The 26,458-nt window shown below is 36.0% G+C and overlaps 1 protein-coding gene across 14 annotated transcripts in view; it reads left to right on the top strand.

Annotated features, from left to right (window-relative positions):
- The window catches only part of DMD (dystrophin), a 2,616,526-nt gene that overhangs the window by 1,184,627 nt on the left and 1,405,441 nt on the right, over positions 1-26,458 (top strand). For all 14 annotated transcript variants that reach the window (XM_063804906.1, XM_063804905.1, XM_063804907.1 and 11 more), the window contains one exon: positions 6,094-6,269. In XM_063804906.1, coding sequence (XP_063660976.1) covers positions 6,094-6,269 — 176 coding nt within the window. The remainder of the gene's footprint in view (positions 1-6,093; positions 6,270-26,458) is intronic.

The following is a 26,458-nucleotide window of genomic DNA, read 5'->3' as shown; positions in this document are numbered from 1 at the left end:
GTTGAATTTTATAGGATGCCTTTTCTATATCTACTGAAATGATCATGTGGTTTTTGATTTTTTGTTCTGTTTATGTGGTGAATCACATTTATCGACTTGTGTATGTTGAATCAACCTCGCAACCCTGGGATAGAAGTTCCTTGATCATGGTGGATTAGCTTTTTGATATGCTGCTGGATTTGGTTTGCTAGTATTTTGTTGACTATTTTTGCATCTATGTTCATTAGGGACATTGGCCTGAAGTTTTCTTTTTTTTTGTTGTGTGTCTGCCAGATTTTCGTATCAGGACAATGCTTCCCTCATAGAATGAATTAGGAAGGAGCCGCTCCTCAATTTTTTGGAATGGTTTCATAGGAATGATACCAGCTTTTCCTTCTGTATCTGTTAGTATTCGGGTGTGAATCTGTCTGGTCCTGGGCTTTTTCTGGTTGGTGGGCTTTTTGTTCCTAATTTAATTTCGGAACTCATTATTGGTCTGTTCAATGATTCCATTTCTTCCTGGTTCAAACTTGGAAAGTTGTAAGTTTCTAGCAATTTATCCATTGCTTCTAGGTTTTCTAGCTTGTGTGCATAGGAGTGTTCATTATGAATAGTCTCTAAGGGTTTTCTTAATTTCTGTGGGGTCAATGGTATCATCCCCCTCGTCATTTTTTATTGTGTTTATTTGAGTCTTCTCTCTTTTTTTCTTTATTATTCTAGGTAGTGGTCTATCTTTATTATTAATTCTTTCAAAGAACCAGCTCCTAGATTCATTGACCTTTTCTATGCTTTTTTGCATCTCATTTTCCTTCAGTTCAGCTCCGATTTTGGTTATTTCCTGTCTTCTAGCTTTGGTGTTAGTTTGCTCTTGTTTCTCGTTCCTTGTGATGTTCGTTTTGTAATTAGAGATCCTTCTAACTTTTTGATATGGGTGTTTCGTGCCATAAGCTTGCCTCTTATCACTGCTTTGTGTGTGTCCCAGAGATTCTGGTATGTTACATCTTTTTAAATTTTCATTAGTTTCAAATAATTTCTTGATTTCTGCCTTAATTTTATTGTTTACCCAGAGGTCATTCAGGAGCAGTTTGTTTGATTTCCATTTTAATGTATGGTTTTGAGTAATTTGCTTAACATTGATTTCTGTTTTTATTGCACTGTTGTCCAAGAGTGTTGTTGGTATAATTTTGTGGGTTTTTAAAAAATTTTCTAAAGATTGTTTTATGCCCAAGTCTCTATATCATATTTTTATTGTACCTTTAGATATATTTGGATACACAAATACTTACCATTGCACCTACACTGTTCAGTATAGTCACATGCTGTACAGGTTTGTAGCTAGGAGCAATAAGCTATACCACATAGGTTGGCTGTATAGTAGTCTGTACCATCTAGGTTTGTGTAAGTACACTCCATGGTGTTCGTACAAGGACAAAATTGTCTAAGGATGAATTTCTCAGAACGTGTCCCAGTTGTTAAGTTATACATGACTTGTAGTGATTCCTAACAAACTGGAGACAGTGGTAGAAAAAAAGTATTTTATTTTATTGTATGTCCTTTTGTATTCTTTAAATTTGCTTTGATGTACTTATGTTTCTTTTTTTAAATGTGCATTTTTTAAACAAGTGGAAGAGAAGATGGAAAGAAAGAACTTCATTGCTTGAGCATAGTTTGTTTTTTCCAGGCCTATCAAAATAACACAATGTTACTGCAAGAAGAGGCGCACCCTGGAATAATATCAGGATGCTGGCAAATGCTCTTCCAATTTTCTCAGAATGAGAAAATGTAAATTTTAAAGTTTAAATTTTTTTAACATATGTAATCTTATGAGTAAGAAGGTTGACTATAGAAAAATTCTTCAAATTTCCCTGAGCGTTTAGAAAAGATAGTGGTTACTGCTGATATTTACTATTATAGAGCACTTATTTTATTCAGATATTATATCATTTAATTCTCAAAACCAGGACTGGCTACATAATTTGTGGGCCCAGTGCAAACTGAAAACAAGGGCTTCCTGTTCAAAACCTAAGAATTTCAAGACAGTGGAAGCAGAGCTTGAAAACAAGCATGGAAGCCTCCTGAGCAGGGGCCCTGGGCAACTGCATAAATTACCAGCCCATGAAGCTGTCCTTGCTTGTAACACACCTGTGAAGAAATGTGTTACTCTTACTTTAAAGATGAAGAAAATAATGCACAGATTTTAGATAAGAACCAACCAACTCCAAATGTCACAGTGTATAAACTATGGATCTGGTGTTTAATAATTGTGGAGACCGGCTCCAATGCCTCTACTTATAACCACTCTAAGAGGAATCAGCTCCCAAATGTAAAGACAAGTATTTCTAAACTATTTCCCATTTTTACTAGGGAAATTAACTTGCAGTTAAAATGAATAGTATTTTAAAAAGAAATGTATTTTCTTTTCATGATATCATTTTAGAGTCTTAAATAGACTCATAATCAAAATGAAGAAAGGTGACTGGGTAAAAGTATAGTTAGCTAGATACGAAGATTGTTGAATATAGGTCAAACTATATTCTATTCTAGTTTTGACTTTGCCATATTAAATATTTTAGTGAAGGCACTAAGTTATTCTTACCATGCTTGAAGTTTTCCTCATTCTAATGCACTGAGTGACAGGAGTATAATTCCATAGATCTTAATATATAAATAGAAATGATAGATTTAAATCAACAGTTTGGCAAAACTTTCAAAATTTTTCTTTGCTTACAAAAGCAACATTTTGCAGATAATATCTTATAGAAGAAATTTGGAAACTAAAGGAATACAGAAATATACACTGTAAAACAGAAATTATCTCTACTTTTTCTGTCAAAAACCAACCAATGTTTATGTCTAGCATTGTTTACTCAATACTGTAAAGCAAACGTTTTCCAATGACATTAAAATATTTGAAATACAATACTCCATCCACATTCATATACCATAATTTACTTAAACCATCATCTATGACATGAGGTTGTTTCCAAAAGTTACTGTTATAAAGACCCTATAAACAAGGATAAATATTATATCTAGCCTTCAGCATCAAATTAAATCTAAATGTTAAAATGCTTGCTGAGAGAAATCTGTTTTCATAACATTTAAAGAGAAAATTACTTGATTACTGTATGTTTGGTGTAATTATTTTGCATACTGGTATTTTTCATGTGGCATTCATCTTCACAATTATTTGTGTGATTATCATCGTCCCTATTTTACCGTAAGGTTCCTAAATATGGAGTTTCTATTTTACTCATTTCTGAATGTCCTGTAGTGAATATATATTCAATAAACATTAGAATTTTATAGAAACCTTGTGGTTCAGCTGCTGAATAACTTACACAGTTTTAGAATTCTTTGATTGACTATGGTGTCCAAAGCCAAGAAACATTGGTTTCGGATGGCGAATCAAATTATATCTACTTCTAGCAAATAACTGGCATTATAGAGTTTGAAAATGATATTTATCAGGGTCATGATTATTAGATTTCAAATCTTAGACTATCCGGTAGAAATGATATTCAACTTACTCTGTTTTTGTTCAGAACTCAAAACAAGTTTTAACAAGAGGAAGTCTTAATCAGGCAGGATTCCTCTGGTTGTTAAGAACATCTTTCCCAATGGGGAAAGTTTGCTTGCATGCTAAGAAAGGAGCTTTCTGTTTCAGGGAGTAGTGAGCTCTGTAATAATCAGGAGGTTATGTTAAATGGCCTTTATAGTCCCTCTCCTGTCTATATTTCCTAATGATTCTAACACATAATTACGTGGCAATAATAGTTATAGTCAATAACCAAAAGCCATAAGGAAATTTAGTACATGACTGATTGTTTTTTATTCTGATTGTATGAAGTAGGTTTTGAGAGTGATTATTAATTTGTTATATGTAATGAGTTCTACCCTATATTTACAGGGTGAATGCACAGTTTTCTTATTTCTCCATCCTGAAGGAAATGAAGTAGTGTTTTTCAATTACAGTGTAGTAGTGATTATTATATAGAACAATTACAGACTCATGTCTTACCACTCTTTTATTAAAAATGATTCATTTTTCTTCCTTAAAAGGTTTAGTATATTTTTAAATGCAGCTTCACAGTATATCATGTTGTCATTTCCCTTTACCCTCCATGGGCACATCTATCCAATTTTATAAGTAGATACCAAGAAAATATTAATATTACAGAAATTAATTTAAGAGTCAAATTTTTAGTAGCACAAATGTTCTATGAGATTGGATATAACTGCATGAATTAGCTTGGTATTTTCGGAATCTCTGCATTCTGGTCTGTATGTTTAAAATTAGGTATTTTCTTAATCTGCAAAATATTATCTTCTAGCCTCCACTGTATGCAAAGAAAGTTTGCTCATGGTTAAAAAAATATTCAAATAAAAAAATAAATTATCTTGGGATCCTACTAAAAACTGCATTTTCTTCACAAAGCAAGTTTTCTCATGGTTAAAAAATATTCAAGTTACAAAGTAAATGCTCTTGGAATCCTACTAAAAACTACATTTTCTTTTTGACTAGAAATAAACCTAATTTTATCACGTAATGGTCGTTTTGTGTTGGGTGCAATGTTTGAGTTTATATTTTAAGCTTTTTTTTAGAGCTATGTTGCTTTCTGCTTTCATCTTGACATAACTTGTCAATAGACTATAATTAAAGTTGTTTGATGTTCAGTGATTGATTCTAAATAATGAGTCTATGGAGATCCTAGAGAAGATAAAACCTGTGCTTGGCAAATGTAGAAACTGTAACTCTTAGTATCCTTTTAGCCTACCAAAATGGAAATCCTTCAGTCCCTCACATAGGTAAAGATATGTCTTTAACAAAAGGTAGCCTTTTTAAGCTATGTATGTCAAAGCAATTTTTACTTAAGACATCATGGAAAAGATTTTATTCCTTCACTGTTCATTGCCAATTTGGAAGCTGAAATAAGAAGATCCTGAGGCTTTTCCCATTTCCTCACATGAAAGGAATCAGTCCTCGTGTATGAGGCAGGGAGATTACTACAAACCCTTCCCTTACCTCTTGGCAAATTCAGGAAAATTCCTAAAATGAATCTTGACCCAGCCAGATCCCTGCTCCTTTGCTTGTAACCAAAGGCAGTTTCAATGCAGGCCTCTTGTGACTTCCTTGGAAACAGACCTTGCAAATAAGTTGGATTGCCAGAAGGATAATGATTACCATCCCAAGAGGTAACGTTACAATCGTCATGAAAGGAGCTCTGTGAGACGGAGAATATGATAAGGAATGATTGTCTCACCATTATATGACTGGTCTATCTCGTAATGCCCATGTATTGAGGTGATGGCCTCTCATGTCTTGGCTCACAAAATGTATTATTCCAAAGATGGATGAACTGTTGCCCCCTGCCTGCTGCCAAAAGTATGAACAGGAGGTAATTGAGATTCTAAACCAAGAAGTGTCTCCAGTGATGAATATGGGAACTCAAATATTTGAATATAATCACTAATTTAAATCAAACAAGAGTAGTGTGTTTTTAAACATTTGAATAACATTCAACATAAAGATATATATGGACTAATATGTACTTTATGTTAACCTTTTATTGTAATTTTAAAAGCTGTTTCACTTATTTGATTAAAGAGTCGTTCATTACCAAGTTGAAATAATTTTATTTAAAAATGTATAACATAAAATAATCAATGTGTATGATAACCAAAAATGCATTCTACAACAATTAATAAGCATTTAAAATGTTCTAGGCAATGGAATTGGTACTGATGTACGTTAGTAACATTCACATTAATGTAAACATTTTAAACAGCATGTACAATTAACTATCAGAATGAATTATACTCTACATTTTTCTCCTCTGCCCCCACCCCTTATTTCCTACAGTTTGACCAACATATTGAAGGGGCACTAAATTTACTTTCGATGTTGAGATTACTTTCCTTTGCTATTTCAGTCAACCAAACTTAAGTCAGATAAAACAATTTTATTTGGCTTCAATTTGGTGCTATTTTGATCTGAAGGTCAATCTACCAACAAGCAAGAACAGTTTCTCATTATTTTCCTTTGCCACTCCAAGCAGTCTTTACTGAAGTCTTTCGAGCAATGTCTGACCTCTGTTTCAATACTTCTCACAGATTTCACAGGCTGTCACCACCACTCAGCCATCACTAACACAGACAACTGTAATGGAAACAGTAACTACGGTGACCACAAGGGAACAAATCCTGGTAAAGCATGCTCAAGAGGAACTTCCACCACCACCTCCCCAAAAGAAGAGGCAGATTACTGTGGATTCTGAAATTAGGAAAAGGTGAGAGCATCTTAAGCTTTTATCTGCAAATGAAGTGGAGAAAACTCATTTACAGCAGTTTTGTTGGTGGTGTTTTCACTTCAGCAATGTTTCCAGAATCCTCGGGTACCTGTAATGTCAGTTAATGTAGTGAGAAAAATTATGAAGTACATTTTAAAACTTTCCCAAGAAATCACTATCGCAACAGAAACTAAATGCTTAATGGAAATGGTGTTTTCTGGAGTGAAAGAAGAAACTATAGAAACTATAAGTGATAAACTACTGTGGTAGCATTTTAATCCTAAAAGTTTCTTTCTTTCTTTTTTTTTTTTCTTCCTTATAAAGGGCCTGCTTGTTGAGTCCCTAGTTTTGCATTAAATGTCTTTTTTTTTCCAATAACGGAAAGTGCATTTTCATGAAGAAGTACACCTATAATAGATGGGATCCATCCTGCTAGTTTACGAGAACATGATGTCTCAGTCTGCGCATCCTAAATCAGGAGTAATTACAGAACAGATTTCCTGTTCTTCGATATTTATAAAGTCTTATCTTGAAGGTGTTAGAATTTTTAACTGATCTTTTTGTGACTATTCAGAATTATGCATTTTAGATAAGTTAGGTATTATGTAAATCGGGATATATTAAAATGATGGCAATAAAATTTTATGAGTGCAAAGCTGGCATAAAAATTATTTTAAAAGGTACAATTTCCCTTTCATTCCAGTTATTGTAATTCTAAGATTAAGAAAGAACGTTAAAATCTGCCGTATGTTTTTAAGCAGCATATGTTTAGAAACTCATGGAACACTTGACATTAGAATTTGTGTATACCAGGGTAGAGAAGTTTGAAAAGAACACACATCTAAAAATACCATGTCAGATGTTCTAAGAAAAAAATAAATCTAGAAAAGTTATTCAAATATATTATTTGGGACTTTTAGTACTTCTCTATTAACTAATGACTTATGACCTACTTTGATAATTCCAAAGTAAATCACTGGGCCTTTTCTCCCTGGTTGTGTCAGCTTGGGCTAAGCAAATCCACTAGTCCAGGTGTCACCAAACTAAGGCCTGCTAACCAAATTTAGCATGCTGCCAGTTTGGTATGGCTCATCAGCCAAGAAGTGTTTTTACGTTTTCAAATGGTTGAAAATAATCAAAAGAAAAATAATATTTTACGACATGTCAAAATTACATAAAATTCAAATTTCAGTGTTATAAATAATGTTTTAGTGGAACACAGCCAAACTCATTTATTTATCATTTATGATTACTTTCGCGTTACAACGGCAGAGTTTGAATAGTTGTAACACAGACTGTATAGTCCACAAAGCCTAAAATATTTATTATCTATCCTATCACAGAAAAAGTTTGGCGACCCTTGCTCCAGTCAAATGGCTCTCAAACTTTATGAATATTAGCATTCTTTTTGTGGCAACAACTTTCAGGAACTTCCAAGCACTCTACTCATGATGGTAATAGAAAATCTAACAAAAATTGATGGAGTGAAAAGCATAATGGCACAAATCCGTGAAGCTTTTGATGAATTTCTTTTATTATTCCTAGTAAGATGTACATTAACTTGTTTGTTGTCACATTAAACATGTGTTTATAGACAACGCTTAGTGGACATACAGATTTATGGATATTTTGCAACATTCCAACAACCCTCCAACAGTTCTCCAAACAGAGTAATAGGGACACCTAGTTGCCTAACACTTTTAATGTCTTCAGAACTTGCCTAATACAGAAATTAACAAAGCAAGCTGATTCATGTCAATCTCTGTCTTCAAAAGCTTATTATCGGCTCCTGTTTGGAGAATGGATTGTGTTGGAAAAAAAAAAAGTGTGTTCTGACTTCTTTTTGTTTTCAGGAAAGAGTGGCTAGTGGTGAAATACCTTCTCTCCAAAATTTGTTTGTATCATAAGTTTTCGGCAATTTTTGTATGTGCCTAAATGAGAAGTCCCATTGGGCACATAAAGAAAGATTCTTCAAATAAAAGCTAACATAAATTGAGGATTTATTATGTGCTCAGTAGTAGATTCAGTGCTTTATTGGCATCACATGTATTTTTCCCAGTAACCTCCCAAAATAGGTATGGCTATAATTACTTTATAAAATTATACACAGCTACAGTGTACCTGAGACCGGATTTGAACTGAGGTAGCTACAAAACCTGGGCTGTATAGTAAAATGTCTTTTTCATAGATATATGACTAAGGTAATCCTATTGATTTACCTCAAGCCATCCCAGTTACACCTGTTGTCCCAGCATAATTATATATAGCATCAACTTTCACTCTCAAGTGTGTCCTGATTTGGATGGCAAAATTATCTGAACACTCTATGTACGTCACTTGATTGATAAATTTAGACTGAACGAAGATAGCAAAAAGGCAAACATTTAGGAACAAATTCATTAATTGATAGTTGTCTACAGGGTGGAATCTTGTTAAAGTATTGTAATGATTAAAGAGGCATCATGCAAATATAACCATAAGCTTTATATTAGCTAGTGCCCCGTTTTTGTATCATCTGAAGCCCACTAATATTTCACTGAATATTGAGGTCTTGACCATCTGTTGAATAGTGTTTTATTTAAATGATGTCCTCTTCCAGCTTCTGTGACACACTACAAGTTGTCACCCACGACTCTTTACCTGACTTGTTTTATTCCTTCTGCCTTATTCCTATGGGAGTATCACACAGATCCATCTCTTTGCCTTTCTGACTTCTTTTATTTTGAGACAGTGTCTTGCTCTGTCACCCAGGCTGGATTGCAGTGGCGGGATCTCAGCTTACTGCAACCTCCGCCTCCTGGTTTCAAGCAATTCTCTGCCTCAACCTCCCGAGTAGCTGGAATTACAGGCACCCTCCACCACATCCAGCTAATTTTTTTTGTATTTTTTAGTAGAGACAGGGTTTCACCATCTTGGCCAGGCTGGTCTTGAGCTCCTGACCTCGTGATCCACCCACTTCAGCCTCCCAAAGTGCTGGGATTACAGGCATGAGCCACCATGCCCGGTCTTTTGACTTCTTTATCTGGATTATCTCCTCTCATTGATTCGAGCCTGGCTCTAAGTGAGTGACTCCCAAATCATGTAGCTCCAGATGTGACACTCTCCCTCAAATTAAAGCTTTATATCTCTAAAGCTATTTCCGCTTGTGCATCCAGCAACTGCCTCAATGTTCATCAAATGCAAACATTTGTTCCTTCCAATTAACCATACCTACTTATACATTGCACACATATTTTAGTTATAATTCATTGCCTGTGTGTCTAGAGAAGTAGCAAATATGGAAAAAATCATTGCTTTTGGAATCAGAATTACTGAGGTTTGAATGCTGCCCTTTTTTTTTTTTCCAACTTTTATTTTAGGTTCAAGGGGTAAACGTGTAGGTTTGTTACATGGGTAAATTGCGTGTTGTGGCTGTTTGATGTACAGATAATTTTGTCTCTCAGGTAATCAGCATAATATCTGATAGGTAGTTTTCCCATCCTCACCTGCCTCCCACCTTCCACTCTCAAAATAGGCCCCAGTGTCTATTATTCCCTTCTTTGTGTCCATGTGTACTCAGTGTTTATCTCTCACTTATAGGTAAGAACCTGTGGTATTTGTGAAACCTGCCTGTTTTAATTACTAGCTTATGAGCGCAGGCAAATTACTTGTTATCTGTGCCTCAGATTCCAGTATTCTCACTTTATAAAACACCTGTCATGAGGATTAAATAAGCATTTAATACATTGCCTTTAAGGTGGTAAACATTCAATAAATGCAGTGGTTCGATTCTTGTTTGGTGGTGGAGACCATAGAGATGATGAAGATGGAGGAAGATTGTGGTGGGTAGGAGGAGTAGAAGTGATGGTGGGAGAGGTAAAGATAGTAGAGATGATGATGATGGTGGCGGAGGTAGTGATGGAGATGGTAGTCATCTATTATTGACAAGGAAAAATTCCATAATAAACATTATCTCAAACCTAAGAAATGTAAAATTACCTTCCTGTTTTCCTCTTCAAAACAGAATTTACCACCTGACATCTCTAGTTCTGTGAATTTTTCTTCTACTTTCTTCTCCTTATTTATTATAATTAGATTGTATTATTGGGCAAGTGCCATCATTTCAGTCATTTCATGTTCATTCGAATTGCCAAGTCCATAACCTGAGCCATATACCTCACTGTGGAGAGAACTGCCCTCCTTTCTAATTGATTTACTAAAATGAATATATCTAAAATGATGCTTTTTGATGTCTCTCCAGACATGCGAATTCCCATAAATCCAGATACCTCCAAAATAAAACCCAAGTGCTTCCTATGGCATTCAGTATTATTCTCATTCTCCACTAATTTTATGTCTACCTTCCCAATAATCATTATTCCACTTCAGCCAGTAAATTACATTACATTCATTTTGTTGTATGCCTTCATGCCACTCACATAAATTGTCTCATTGCCAGTCAAAACAAAGGAAGCCTATTATTATACTTCTTTATATTTTACTTAGATTCCATTGTAGCAAATACCGTGGATACAATAAGTAACCAATAAATGTTTGTTGAGAGAGTGAATGGTATATAATTCAAATAATTGCAGTAACTAAAATTTGACATTCCAATATCATTTAAAAATTCTACCTAGCTCTTCCTGGAATTGTTCTTAATAATAAACGTGACCATCCTGATGATCTTTAATAATTCCAATTTTACCCATTAGGGTATCCTTATTTACCCAAAACAATTAAGGGATTTAAAATTCAGCTTTCTACCACATAGTTTCTTAACTATCTAAGGTACATTTAGTCGATTCCTAAATAATTATACAGTTTCTACATATGTTGTATTTATTGCATAAATTTTTCTCTTTACACTGAGATTTGCAAAAGTGTCTGATGATCTTGGGTCAGAAGATAATTATTTCTAATAGCAAATTATTCCTGCAATTCAGTGATATTATTTTACACGTAGGTAATTATCAGAGTAAGGAACTCAGCCTAGGTTAAAACTAGATCTATTATCTAGTTAATTGGTATTTATCCAGGAGATTAGTTCCTAATCATGTAGCAGTTATTTTAAGGGATTTTTCAAAAAAAGCTTTAATTTATACTTTTGTAGAAACCAGGCAAAATGAATGGCAAATTGTTTTTAAGTGAATGCCATCTTAATAAAGATAATTTCCCCCAAGTAAAGCGTTCATAAATGAATATCTTTGTCCTCAAGTATAATGTAGAGGCATTTTGAAATGCCTCAGTTCACCTGGTCCGTTTTTTCCCTCCAGGGTAAGCAGACAGAATGTAAGCTTGCTTTCTCGGCTATTTCCTGCATCCTAACTACATAGGAGGATAAATTGACTGATCTACATACCTGAATTATTATTTTATATTCTACTTTTCAGTTTGTTTCTGTTTTTTGTTTGTTTGATTTTCTTTTTATGGCTGCTGTCCAGATGAAGTTAAATTGTGTCACATCTCTGGAAAGAAAATAGATAACAGATAAGATTGCTCTGCAGTTTTGTGAGACTCATGCCTAAAACATTTTTGTTTTAGATATTGATTATAACTTCAGTTTCTAAACTAAAATCTGAAAGTTGTATGGCAAAATATACCAAGTTATTTGAAGGACCTAATTAGATAATTAATGTGTCCGTGAACTTTTTTTTTTAATGTTCTATATGATAAATTGATCCTAAAATATCTGGGATGTTAAACTCAGTAATGACACTTTTGCCTATTGGCACAGCCCATAGAAACAAAACATTTTAGATGATTTGCTTCTTTTTTTCCTAAGGAGACTAGACTTATGCATGTTTACAGGTTAATTGAGGTCCAGAAAGGTTAAATGACTTGCTTTCAGTTGCAAAATAAGGACTGGTGCTGACTCTCCTAAATCCATTCTAGTGTTATAGTTGCAATGTCATGTTACTTTTTATGTATTAAAGGAAAACGACCTTGGTTATAAATTCAAATTTCGCTTTAGACACTATTTTTTGTTAAAAAAAAAAAGAAATAGAAATCTTGCATACCATCTTCACATCCTCAAAAAGATAACCATATATCAAATGTTCTTGAGATTATGTTGTCTTATGCATCAAGAATAAATCAATAACAGTGTTTTGGAGAGTATAGTAATGTGAATTCTAGAGAATGCTATGGGATCAGAGAATACTTAGAACAGTAATATTCAAACTGCAGTGCATGAAACAGTATCATCACCTGGAACCTTCTTTGAAATGCACATTTGGAGGGCCCTTCCCAAACCTGCTGAATCAGAAACTCTGCTAGTGGGCCCAAAAATATTTTACAAGCACTCTTGGTGATACTGATACACCATAAAATTTGAGAACCCTCGCACTGGCATGACAACAGTGGTTCTCATGCTTCAGCATGTGTCGGAGTCACTAGTTTCTAATTCTAATAGGCGTGGAGTGGTGCCCAAGAATTTTAATTTCTAACAAGTTCCTACGTGATTCTGCTGCTACTTATTTAGGGCCCACACTTTGGAAATCAGTTCACTGGAGTGTCTTGTCAGTTACAGTCTGACCCCTGATTCTCTTTCCTTATGCCAGCCCCCATAAAGGGGCTTTCACGTATGTCCGTGTGAAGAGACCATCAAACAGACTTTGTGTAAGCAACAAGGCTGTTTATTTCACCTGGGTGCAGGCGGGCTGAGTCTGAAAAGAGAGTCAGGGAAGGGAGATGGGGTGGGGCCGTTTTATAGGATTTGGGTGGGTAGTGGAAAATTACAGTCAAAGGGGATTTTTCTCTTGTGGGCAGGGGCGGGGGTCACAAGGTGCTCAGTGGGGGAGGTTTTGAGCCAGGAGAAGGAATTTCACAAGGTTAATCGCTCAGTTAAGGTGGGGCAAAAACAAATTAAATCACAATCGTGGAATGTCATCAGTTAAGGCTGGAACCGGGCATTTTCACTTCTTTTGTGATTCTTCAGTTGCTTCAGGCCATCTGGATGTATAGGTGCAGGTCACAGGGGAAAGGATGGCTTAGCTTGGGCTCAGAGGCCTGACAGGGGCCATCTATTCCTGGGCAGGTTAAGGGATGCTACTGTTGCATCTTGTGACACCTTACTGCTGTATAATGAAATGATCTGTCCATATGCTTGTTTCATCCACTAGAATTAAAGCTTCCCTGGGCCAGGATCCATTTCTTGTTCGTTACCTGTGTGAAGTCTTCTGTGTAGTAGATGCTCAATTCAAGCCGTGAATAGAAATGCACTATAACGAGAACTGGTCCTAGGAGATATTATATCTTTGGATGTCTGGCTACAGCAGCTATGTGAAAATGTATTCTTCCAGAATGCAAGGCGTAAAAGAATATCAACAGGAAAGAAGACAGGATCACATTCCCAGAGCTGTGACATACAGTTTTGTTTGTTCTTTGAGTGAAGAAAATGGTACTCATACTTATTCATCTAAAAGGGGAAGCATAGCTGAGTGCAAATAAAAGTCAGTTTTTAATCAGAAGACCTGAACTATCTTTATTCCCTTACGTACTCCTGATTCTTTCCTTTACCCTCTCATACTCTACATCAAGCACTGAAACTGCTCTCAGCAAGGTCGCCAGAGAGCTCCTTAATTGCCAGCTCCAAAGGTCACTCTTCAGTTCTTTTGCCTTTTTGACCTTTGTCTTGTGCTTGACAGAAATGATTAGTCCCTTCTTGAAATTTTTCTCTCCTGCAGTTTCTGGGACATTGTTCTCTCCTGTTTTCTTTCAGAGTATATCTTCCCTGTCTTCTATTCCTGCCCTTTAATGTCAGTCTGCATAAGACTCAAATTGTGATTTTATTTTCTTCTTTTGATGCTTTATTTTTTGGGGAAATATCATTTATAATCTTTATCATCACCTATATTTTTGATTCACAAATAGATATTTCTACCTCTCCCTCTCTCCTGATGTTCATCCCTGTATAATTCAAATGCTTATAGGCTTTGTATTCCTGGATTTCTGACTGGAATCTGAAATATAGTTTTGCAGTTTAGATCGTACAACTCTAGAGAGGGTCATTCACATCATAGTCTCTAAGGATGGCACATCCTGAACTTGTGCAGTGAACAACCTGTGCAGCCATTCACAGTGGTCTTGATATCTGCCACATCACTAAATCCCTCCAAATGTACCTGTTAAATTCTCTTTAGTTTGTTATTTTTTTCTACATCCTTGCTGCCTTCACCCTAGTTAAAACTGAAATTTTTCTGTATGAAATTTTTAACTGATTTCTCTGCCTCTGATCTCACCTCTCTTATCCATGCTCTTTACAGCCTCCCGAGGGATATCTTAAAATGCAGTTTTAATTAGATTATTCCCCTGCCCACAAATCTTGAAATGCATGGCATAGAAATTCTTTTGTGATCTTTAGCTGCCTACCTCTCCAGCTTCACTCCCTTCTCCTCTGCTCCTTTTTTAAAAAAATATACCAGTGCTCCTCCAAATAATCTGTAAACTTTTTATTACCAGTTCACAATTGAGATAAGAAGCTTGAGCCAGAATATAAATCAATGTACTGCTTCCTTTGTCAAGAAAGTTCGGCAATTAAAAAGCAAAATAAGATCTAATCGTTTGTTTAGTGACTCAGTTGATTTATACTCTGGTGAAAACTCTTTTCTTCTTACAGACTAATAGCAAACAGTTCACTGTCTGCTACAGACTGAACTTTGATCCACACTGCCCTATGCTTTAGCTTAAATTAACCACTCTTTGATCTCCAAATGCTCTGTGCTTTCTTAAGCTTCTGTTTCTTTGTACCTACTGTTTTCTCTACCTAAGATTCTCTATAGATACCTTTCTGTTTCCCATTCCCATGTTACCTGCCACCGTGCTGATAACCACCTTGTCTTTCTGGTTACCTAACCTTTCAGAGGCAGTTCTCAGCCGTTTGTGTGTTTTGTGTTTTTGTTTTGTTTTGTTTTGTTTTTTTTTTTTGGAGACGCAGTCTCACTCTGTTGCCAGGCTGGAGTGCAGTGGCATGATCTCGGCTTACTGCATCCTCTGCCCCGTGGGTTCAAGCTATTCTCCTGCCTCAGCCTCCCAAGTAGCTGGCACTACAGGCAAGGGCCACCATGCCCAGCTAATTTTTGTATTTTTAGTAGAGATGGGGTTTCACCGTGTTGGCTAGGATGGGCTCAATCTCTTGACCTCATGATCCTACTGCTAAGGCCTCCCAAAGTACTGGGATTAGAGGCATGAGCCACAGTGCCCGGCCACTTCTGAGCCTTTTTAACACTTCCATTAAAACATTTGCCAAATTGTATGGTAATGACTTTATTTTTGCATGCCTGTATCTCCACTAAACGCCTTGAGGGAAGAAATCATTTCTTGTCATGTCTAGACCTACAATGCATAAACCAGAAGTCAGCTCATAGTAGGTATTGAATAAATATTTATTGGATGTTGACGAGGGATTTTCCAGGTTTTGTGCGAGTCTTGTCAGAAACACAAAATCACTGTGATTTAAAGAGAGGAAATGTAATACAAGGAATTGGCTAAGCAGGTAAGTAGAAAACTGAGACGCAGTGCAGGGGACGGAGAGGCAACTCAAAGCACTAGCAACGTAAGGAAGCTGCTAATATCCCTAGAGCTGGAGAAACAATACAGAAAAAGTGATATTACCAGAGCTCAGAAGCTGGGGCTTTCTAACAGAGATTAAACTAAAGTTAGGACTGCCAGGCAGAAAATTGGATTGTTTAAGAGGGAGCTCGCTATCCAGAGAAAACAGAAGCCACAGTAGAGATACAGCTGCTCTAGAAATGCCACCCAAGGTAGTTGGAGAAGAAAAGAGACCTTGGCTTTTCTCTTCCTTCCACCTTCCAATATTCTGCCTTTGCCTCCAAATGAACAATTAGGAGGGCAAGTGGTGTTGGGAAATATATATCCCTCTAATACAGAAAGGACAGAAGAAAAGTGGGGAATAGATCTGAGAGCAGATGGGCATGTTACTGCACAGATGGGTTCTGGCCGTGCATCTTCTGCTCATAAACTATGTGACTTAAGCCACTTAATCTCCCCAAGAATCTATTTCGTCACCCCTGAAATGGAATGTATATGGCCTTCCCTGTTTGCCCTCACACTGTGGAAATTATATTACATGTGTTTGTCTTGAAGAATGTTTACATTTAAAAAAACAATGCATCCTTTCCCCAGGAGAAAGTTGAGTTTCCAATTATTAATTCAGGGATGGTATCTTCCCATGACCACATTTATATATTATTCTTATTCTGACATCTTCTGAGAGTATTCTTAGTAAAGTCTTCCCTGGTCAGAAACCTGTCTCTTTACAAATGAACACATATTGTGCTACCACAGAGATATAAAAATGATGCCAGGCTGGGATGGCCTGAATTGTGTCCTCCCTAAATTCTTATGTTGAAACTCTAATCTCCAATGTGATGGAATTTGGAAATGGAGACTTTGGAAGATAATTTGATTTAGATGAGGTCATGAAGATAGGGCTCTCTTGAGGAGATTAGGACCCTTATAAGAAGACACAACAAAGAGCTTGCTGGCTCTTTCTCCTTGCCTTGGGAGGACACAGCAAGAAGGAGGTTGTCTTAGGCTGTTCTTGCACTGTTATAAAGAAATACCTGCAACTGAGTAACTTACATGAAAATTGATTTAACTGGCTCACAGTTCTGCAAGCTGTAGAGGAAGCATGGTGGCGTCTGCTTCTGGGGAGGCCTCAGGAAGCTTTCAATCATGATGGAAGGCAAAGGGGAAACAGGCACATCACATGGAAGAATGGGACAAGGAGAGTGAGACAGTGCAGGGGGAGGTGGCACACATTTGTAAGTGAGTTCTCTCAGGAGAACTCACTATCGCAAAGACAGCACTAAGCCGTGAGGGATCCGCTCCCATGATCCAAACACCTGCCACCAGGCCCCATTTCCAGCACTGGAGTTTACAATTCCGCATAAGATTTGGGAAGGGACGAATATCCAAACTATACCAGAGGCTGTCTACAAGCCAGGAAGAAGGCTGTCACCAGGAACTGACCCTGCTGGTACCTTAATTTTGGAATTGTAGCCTATAGAACTGCGAGAAATAAGTGGCTATTGGTTAAGCCACCCAGTCTATGGTATTTTGTTATGGAAGTGCAAGCTGACTAAAAACTGGCTTTGTTAAGCAATGAGTATTACTTCTGTTTTGACTAAAGTTCATAGTGATGCTTACTAACACAGTAGACGGATTGAAACAGGTCATGATGCTGGCAGTGGGGCATTAAGTACACGTCAGATTGAAATGGCTTTCCACATTGCACTAGATCCTTTCTGAACCCGGGTTGGAAGTTATTTAAACTTGAAAGACCCACAAGCATGTTGAATTCTCTTAAACTCAAGGACCTTTCACACTGAGAGTGTTTAAAGTTTAAATTGCCTCCCACAGGGTCCAAGTTATCATCCAATGCATGGTGGGTTTCTTTGAACACTTCTGTAGTCATTATGAGTCCACATCATTTCAAGAAAGAAGAGACAGCAACATTAGTTTTCATGCTAATTTTCCTATTCACTCAACTAATATCTAATGGATTGCTATGGTATGTAAAACACTCCAGTTACTTTAACTGTAAATCTAAGCTTTCCCTCAGGAAGCTTGCACCCAGCATAAACTGTCATGAAGAAGTACTAATAAAATGTTAGAAAAGTTGTAAGGAAGAAAAGTTCACTTCCTGCTTGAGAGGCATGGAAGACTTATGGGAAAATTAGCATCTGACTGGATAATTAAAGAGTAGGGAAGCATTGGGCTCAAGATGAGGAAAGTGACAATTCATTGCAGGGGAAAGCCTGTATGCGAACAAAACTTACACGGGATTAAGTATTCTTGTTTGCCTCCAGCAGAAGTATGAAGTAAAGGAAGTTTAGAAGTAAGGAATGAGGTTGAAAAGGTAGGTTGGGTTCATAATAACTGAAGGTATTCTATAAAAGATTAAGGCATGTAGACTTAAACCTTCTGGTCATGGGGAGCCATTGCATATTTTTGAGAGAGAGAAATATGATATGGCTACTGTGAACCATATCATTTTGATCTCACTTGAGAGTTGGGAGAGAGAGGCCATCTTACCTTGGTTTCATAGACTGGGAAGGGGGAAAGAAAAGTTTTCTCTAAAGGGCCAGACAGTAAATATTTTAGGTTTTGTGTATCATAAAATTTATTTTAAAACTACCCAACTCTGCTACTATAGCTAGAAAGCAGCCATAAACAATGTATAAATGAATGAGCATGACTGAGTTCTAGTAAAATTTTATTTACCAAATTAGATGGCAGACCATATTTGTCCCATAGAACATACTTTGGGGATTCCGGCACTGATGGGTAAAATGAGACTATTTTGCTGTTGATTTTCGTTTATATGTTTCATTGTCTTTGTTATAGCTGTGTTTCCAGTTTTTATTCTTGTTATTCCAATTGTGGCTTTTACTTTATCAGTCATTAAGAAGACACTAAAACAAATATGACTACTCTCACACGTGAGAAACTGAGAAATGGCATAGGGCTTAAAGCCAGTTAAAAAAGGATCATGGAAGATAATAATAACAATAGCTAATATGTATATGGCTTCTACCAAATATTTGCTACATATTAATGTATTTCACACTTAAAATAGCATTACGAAGTAAGTTTTATTATTGTCACTCTTTGCCAATGATAACAATGTGTCATAGAAATTTCAAGTGACTTGCTCATGGTCACACAGTTTACAGGAAGCATCGCAGCTAGGATTTGAACCCAGACAGCCTAGCTTAGGGTGTTGCCTTCGGAAATTCCTCGCCTTGCTATGTTGTAATAAGTTAAAGGTGATTTCATCAAATTATTTAGCTGAAATAAAATGCTTGACTGGGACTCCTTAAGAATTTGCCAAATTCTGTGGACACTGCACTTATTCTAGATTATGTCTGCTCTACATTCTGAAGTATCATTGACTCTAGTGTCCCGTGGGAACACTTGATTATCTTTAAATACAGAGACCTTTTTCACTGAAAAGATTTCTTTAAAATTTAGATGTCTTTTTCAGCATCAAAAATAAGTGGAATTTCCATATAATTGAACTTTTTTTTCCAAGTGCAAGACTTTTGGAGCTCACCATGGTCTTAACCACTTTATATAATAAGTAGTAACTTTTTCCATCTATGCTTAATATTTTCTCTGATGTGAGAAAATGTATCATCAGATTAGAAAGTTGAGGATTTTAGGAAATTAAGGGAAATTCCAAGGTAATAATAAATTGGGAAATAAATTATTTTATATTGCCCTTAGGGTACAAAGTATACAACTAAGGATCATAGTTTAATGAAAAATTTCAGAATTAATATCCTGATATTAGAGACTTCAATCAAATTCTCATATAATCCAAGATAGCGTAGTCAAAACCACTAAATTACTGTACTATGTAGCAATGAACAGTAATTCTATATTGACTTATTCTTATTTTTTTTTTTTAAGATGGGTTTCTCTTTTATTTGGAACAAAAGAAAAATGTAGTGTTGTAGAAATCTTTGGATTCAGACAGACCTGTTCTTGAGTCTTGACTCAGTGCTTCACTGTGTATTGAAACTAAATGAAGATCTTCAACTTTTCTATTCATGATCAATCTACAAAAATAAAAACTATTACAGATAACACACAAGGGTTCTTGAGCGATTAAGTTTTCTTTTTGAAAGCCTGTGACCTGATTAAGATGCTTAAAATGATATATATGTCTCTTTTCTGTTCTTTAAATTTGAATGGAAGTTTGGCATTTTAAAAAACTTTAGGTGATTTAGGAGTATAATTTTAAGCAGATTTTTAGAGCACGAGTGTCCACATATTTAACTAAACATTCAAAAATTAGTTAAAATCAATGAACTTGGGAAGGAAAACTACTTGCTACATAATCCAGAAAATTTTACTAAATTATTTGAAGTAAGCATGACTCTCCAAACTGTGGACATATTTTCTCAAGGGATTCTATGTATTATGGCTTCAAGGTACTTTTGTGTGTACCTCAAAATGGCCGAAGGCATTTTAACAGTGCATCTGAGAGTGTCTTACTTACATATTATTTGTACACTATTTTATCTATCTTTGGACATTTTATATTTCTGTGTAAGTAAAACTTCCATGAAAATTTCATTTGTCACCATATTTTCGTTATGCAGATAAGAAAACGAAAGAGAAGCCAAATTGAAGACAAGCTCTGAAAGGGAATGTGCGCCCTCTAGTGACCCACATTTATTTCTCATAAGGACATAGGCAGCTTTTGGGTTTCATCATTTTAAATAAACTTTACATTTGATTTTAAAATATATGACTCAGGATTTTCAACTTGAGTATATTATATTGTATGATCATAGATTTATTACTCTGACAGGATTTCATCTATCATTTAAGAGAATATTTCTATTAACCTGTGTTAAGGTGATTTTCTTGCACAGAAGCGTGTTTCAAAGGGACTTTCAATTTATTGAAAATGAAAAATAGGCTTTAGGCATCTGTGGCTTAGCAGCATTTTATTTCCCATCCTCTGGGTCATGCAGTTTTTGCCCACGTGTTTTCACACTCCTTGGCTTTATAACTAATTCCTCTAATGTAGCAGTATCTGACATTTTAGAATTTGTGGGGGTTTCTTACCTTTTAATTTTTAAGGTTGTTTCTCTCAAAAATATTTAAACAAAACTTATAAATGTGACATCTGTTCAATCATGTCACACTTTAGAAATAAATATTACCAATGAATTTTGAAATGATTAAGATTTAATACCAAATTAAGGTAGGAAGATTATTTTAACATCATTTCTACCTACCAGACGTCAAAATATTTTAGGTAAGTTTTACTTTGTGCAGAGAAGCAATATTTTACAGCAGTTTTATTCTCTTCACTGCAATCAACGATTCTATGGGTGCCAAGATGAATATCAATACCAAATAACTCAGACATTTTTGGCATTAATAGCTTAAAATATTAAATCGTTCAATTTGTATGCAAGGGCATGTATTTTAAAAAGCAGAATTTTTAAACATATTAAGTATATAATTCGGTATGCCATAATTGATAATAAAGAAGATGTACAATTTTAAGGACAATATTTTGTGCTTGGACTAGAATTCAGCTTTTGAGGCACATGTTAAATAGGCATATTTTAGGACAAGGTAAACGCCACAGAAATTGATTTTTTAGTATCTTTTAAAGATGCCTTTCAGTGCAATCTGAAATCACTAAATTTTACTGTACTGAAACATAGTATTTTATGAGTGATGTGCTTAAAATTACACATATAAAACTAGAAATACATTTGAGACCATGCAAATATAAGGAAAAATAGATTTTTGATAGGAATGTTAATATAGCAGTTTCTACTAACTGAAGACAGAGTCCTCTGTCATCTGTCACATTGTTCCAGGTGCTGTGTAAACCACTGAAGAGTTTATAGGCTTTTTATTATTACTGGGAATTATAACATCTTTAGATTTTATTTAATTTGATTGCTAGATGAATAGACTAATGTAATTGGAATATGAAAGCCACAATATAAGCAAAGCTGATCTCAGTTTTTGTATCTTGGGTCAAAACCTCTTTAATTAGAGAGGTAAGTAAACATATTTACAAGTAATTTTTAAAAAGCATTTGTATTGTAGACCCAGAAAATCTGAGACAGGTCTCAGTTAATTTAGAAAGTTGATTTTGCCTAATCCTAGGTACTCGGGAGGCTGAGGCACGAGAATTGCTTGTACCCAGGAGGCGGGGGTTGCAGTGAGATTGTGCCACTGCACTCCAGCCTGGGTGATAGAGTGAGACTTTGTCTCAAAAAAAAAAAAAAAAAAAAGTTGATTTTTGCCAAGGTGGAATTCGCGCGCCTGTGACACAGCCTCAGGAAGTCCTGACGACATGGGCCCAAGGTGGTTGGGGTGCAGCTTGGTTTTACACATTTTAGGGAGGCATGAGACATCAATCAAGTACATTTAAGAAATACATTGGTTTGACCTGGCGCGGTGGCTCACGCCTGTAATCCCAGCACTTTGGGAGGCTGAGGCGGGTGGATCACAAGGTCAGGAGATCGAGACCATCCTGGCTGAAACAGTGAAACCCCGTCTCTATGAAAAATAGGATAAAAAAATTAGCCAGGCGTGGTGGCGGGCGCCTGTAGTCCCAGCTACTCGGGAGGCTGAGGCAGGAGAATGGTGTGAACCTGGGAGGCGGAGGTTGCAGTGAGCCAAGATCGTGTCACTGCACTCCAGCTTGGGCAACAGAGCGAGACTCCGTCTCAAAAAAATAAAAAAAAAAAAGAAATACATTGGTTTGGTCCAGAAAGGCAGGACAACTGGGTGGGGGTGGGGGCTTCCAGGCTGTAGGTAAATTTAAACATTTTCTGGTTGACAATTGGTTGAGTTTGTCTAAAGACCTGGGATCAATAGAAAGGAATGTTTGGGTTGAGATAAGACATTGTGGAGACCAAAGTTTTATCATGTAGATGAAGCTTTTAGCTAGCAGGCTTCAGAGAGAAGAGGCTGTAGAGTGCTTCTTATCAGACTTAAAGTCTGTGTTGATGTAAGTGCCAGAGAGGTATAATGAGGCTTGTCTGACCCCCACTTCCCTTCATGGCCTGAACCGGTCTTTCAGGTTAAATTTTAAGATCCCTGGCTGAGGAGGAAGTCCCTTTGGAAGGGGAGTTAGACTTTTATTTTTGGATTACGGTATGTTTTTACTTCAGGACCAGTTTGATAACAGCTTTTAAATTTTTACAATTTAAAGCAAGAAGTCGCTGAAGATCAAAGAAATTAATTTACCCAAGAAAATACCAGAAAGATAAAAATTAGGGATTAAAACCTGTGGTGCCTGATTTACACACACATATATATCTATGTTTTTTTTTTTTTCTTTTTTGAGACTGAGTCTCGTTCTGTTGCCCAGGCTGGAATGTAGTGGCACAATCTTGGCTCACTGCAACTTCTGCCTCCCTGGTTCAAGCAATTCTCCTGCCTCAGCCTCCCGAGTAGCTGGGATTACAGGTGCCCACCACCACAGCCGGCTAATTTTTGTATTTTTAGTAGAGACAGGGTTTCGTCATGGTGGCCAGGTTGGTCCTGAACTCCTGACCTCAAGTGAACTGCCCGCCTCGGCCTCTCAAAGTGCTGGAATTACAGGCATGAGCCGCCACGCCTGGTCCTCAGCTCAGTATATTTTTAAATGCACATTTACTTTACATTTAAAGCAACTTAAACACACACACACACAAACACACACGTCTCACACATATTACAAAATACAATACAATCATGTGGCCCTATCTTCCCCCCTTCCACAGAGGGAGACACACTTACACTATACAAACGTGTATGTGGTGTGTGTGTGTATACAAACTATCTTGATTGGGAGAGGGAGCTATTTATCTAAATATTAGCTTGTTTTCTTTCGGTTAAATAGGATTTCCCCTTTAATAATATTCTGTAATTCCAAAAATATAATAATTGGCATTTAGTCAATGCATCTCAAAGTCCTAAAAATATTTTTAGAACTAATAGGATTTATACTGAATTTCATTTGATATTTTTATAAGATCTATTTGATGCAAATTGAATTTGTATTCTATTACTCGATTTTTTTTAAAGTAAATGCCATGTGGAAACAAGCAGAGAGGGACAAGTTTCCCAGAAGGAAAGTTGAAAGGGGAAGAGTAGAGAGAGGTTGATCAAGAAAACCTTCACAGATGATGTGCATCTTGAACTGATCCTTGGAAGATGAATAGTAGTTCATCTTCAAATGGTTGGGGATTTAGGGTCAGGAAAGTGCCTGTATAGTAATATGGAATTAAAATGTCTTCTCACTTTCGAAAACTCTGAAGAAGAAAGGTGATTTTTAAAAATACAGCAAAGTTGGAAAATCTTACCTCCAAAATTATTTCTTCTTTAATACCAACAAAGAATAATTATAGTTTTGTTCCTATTAATGTTAAAACTTGCTTCCTAGCTAATTAAAATGTTCATTAAGAATTGGTTTCATAAATTATCTGGTCTAGGCCTAGAGCCCCGGGACCCTGCAATGGTTAACGTATTTCACAGGCATCAGCATTTTCCTTTCAGGTTTCTAAGGATGAGGCTCATAAGTTTTTATGAAATTCTACATGCTAAGATGTTTAAATATGTAAAATGGCCATTCATAAACCTAGTTCACTAATCAAATTAGTTAAGTCTGGGAGCTTGGAGGACTTCCACTCTCAAAGTTTACACATTTGGGAATGATGAGTTCCAACTTGTATATTGAAAGTGACTGAATTAAAATTTATGTAAATGTGTCATCTTAGTTTAATAGGTTATGTGGCAGTCACTGTAAAGAAAATTAACAGAACACAGTGCCCATCAGGAGGCTCTTCTGACATAATTAGCACAGTTATATAGCACTAATTCATGTAATGTTTTACTATTGACAATTCAAAATTGACAACTTCTTAAATGGCAAACATTTCTCTAGTTCTTTGAGATGTTTGTATGTGTTTTTGCCTTTGAATTTATTTTAAACATTTATATACACAGGTATCTCTCAGTATTTACCATAGGGGATGTAATTAACCTAATTTACATCATTTTTATGGGAAATTCAACTGGATGAGGCTGAGTCTATTTGTACAATATACTACTGAGAAAAATTGTCACTCTCTGAATATTTGGTATATATGCCCCAGGCTTTTGATATTTTGAAACTTCCAAAAAATGGAAGGTCTTTTTGAAAAATTGTCTTGGTGTAGTAATACACTTTTGCAAAGAAAAAAAAAATCAAAGACTTACTTGCCCTGTATGATGGGACTTTACAAGTTTTAATTTCAGGGGTTTCTGATGAGTATATTTGTAAAGGAGAAAAAAATTGTCGCTTCACTGCTAATCATAAATAATAACAAATTGAGGTTTTAAGATATACTTGAAGAATAGAGGACAGAATATTCATCAATAATTATAGAAATAATCATTTTGTGAACAGAGAATGAGAAGTTATTTTTTTATTAGCTAAAGGACATTTTAAGCTAGGTAAAGTTAGACTGCATTTAAGGGATAGAGTCTGATAACATTCGGAAGTACGTTAAGTACAGAGTTAAGTATATGAGGAAAGTAAGTTAAGCACTAAGGAATATATCAGTGGACTGATTCCAAAGGTGTAGGGACCCATTATGAGCAACTTATGATACATAAGTTCATTAACAGTGGTTTTATGTGAGTTGTTAAAGTGGGGAAAAAAGAATTATTAGAAACAAGTAATTTTATGAATAAGCAAAAATACATGTACAGAATCCAACGTTGAATATGGCATTGAAAATAAGTCTTCAGTGTTTTCCTTGAGGGTTTTAAAGAAGGTAACTGAGTTACATCTGAATGATATATTTCATTTGCAAATACCCAGGCTCACTTAGTGCAAAGTATGATAGAAAATGCCATCTGCAAAGCACTGGGAAGAGTAGATAGCACCTAATTTAAAGCATGAAGACATTTAAATCAGAGGTGTCTGTTCATTTGCCATGCATCTCAGCAAAGATATCTGAGGAATATCTAGTAGCAGTGAAATACATGAAAACTACAGGACAAACCACAAAAAGTGATGAAGCGATAGTTGCTAAATTGATAAGGAATAAAATAAACGTGCAATTGCTTCTTGGAAGCCAGGGTCTGAGTAGGATCCGGGAAGGAGACTGAGTTCATTGTGCATTGAAAATGTCACTGAACCTAAAACTAAGCGTTGGATGTAGGCCATTGGCACTCAGGGAGAGTACATGGGAGGCCTTGAAACCCTGCCTCTGCTTCCTCTTCACCCTTCCATCCTCATTGCTGGCATAAAGAGGTGAGGCTATCCACTGGCAGAATATTGGAGAGAAAACAATGCTAGTAGCTGACAGTTAACTCCCGGAACTCTAAGAGATGGTGGTACATGTTAAGTATTAGAGTGTAGGCTGACTGCACATTATGTGTGGACAAAAAGAGTTTTAGCAAGGAAATCAGAGATGTTTGAAGGAAGAAGTCCAAATGGAAGCAACATAAAATAAATATTAAGATTAGGTTAGGAATAGCTCAGAGCTTGAATTATGTAAGAATTGGGTTCAGTGTCCACCTATTTCCCATGAAATCAAGATATCACAATAATCATAGAAATGAAAGGGAAGAACTCCAACAGGTGAGAAGAGTTCCAACTCATTAATATGTTTCTTTGTTCCATTTTAGAAAAGAAGTATAAAATTAACCTCTGTGCTTATGAA

The sequence above is a fragment of the Pan troglodytes genome, chromosome X (genome assembly GCF_028858775.2).
Source record: "Pan troglodytes isolate AG18354 chromosome X, NHGRI_mPanTro3-v2.0_pri, whole genome shotgun sequence".
Lineage (NCBI taxonomy): Eukaryota > Metazoa > Chordata > Mammalia > Primates > Hominidae > Pan > Pan troglodytes.
The sequence above is the reverse complement of the archived record's forward strand: the minus strand, read 5'-3'. Positions and strand labels throughout refer to the sequence as shown.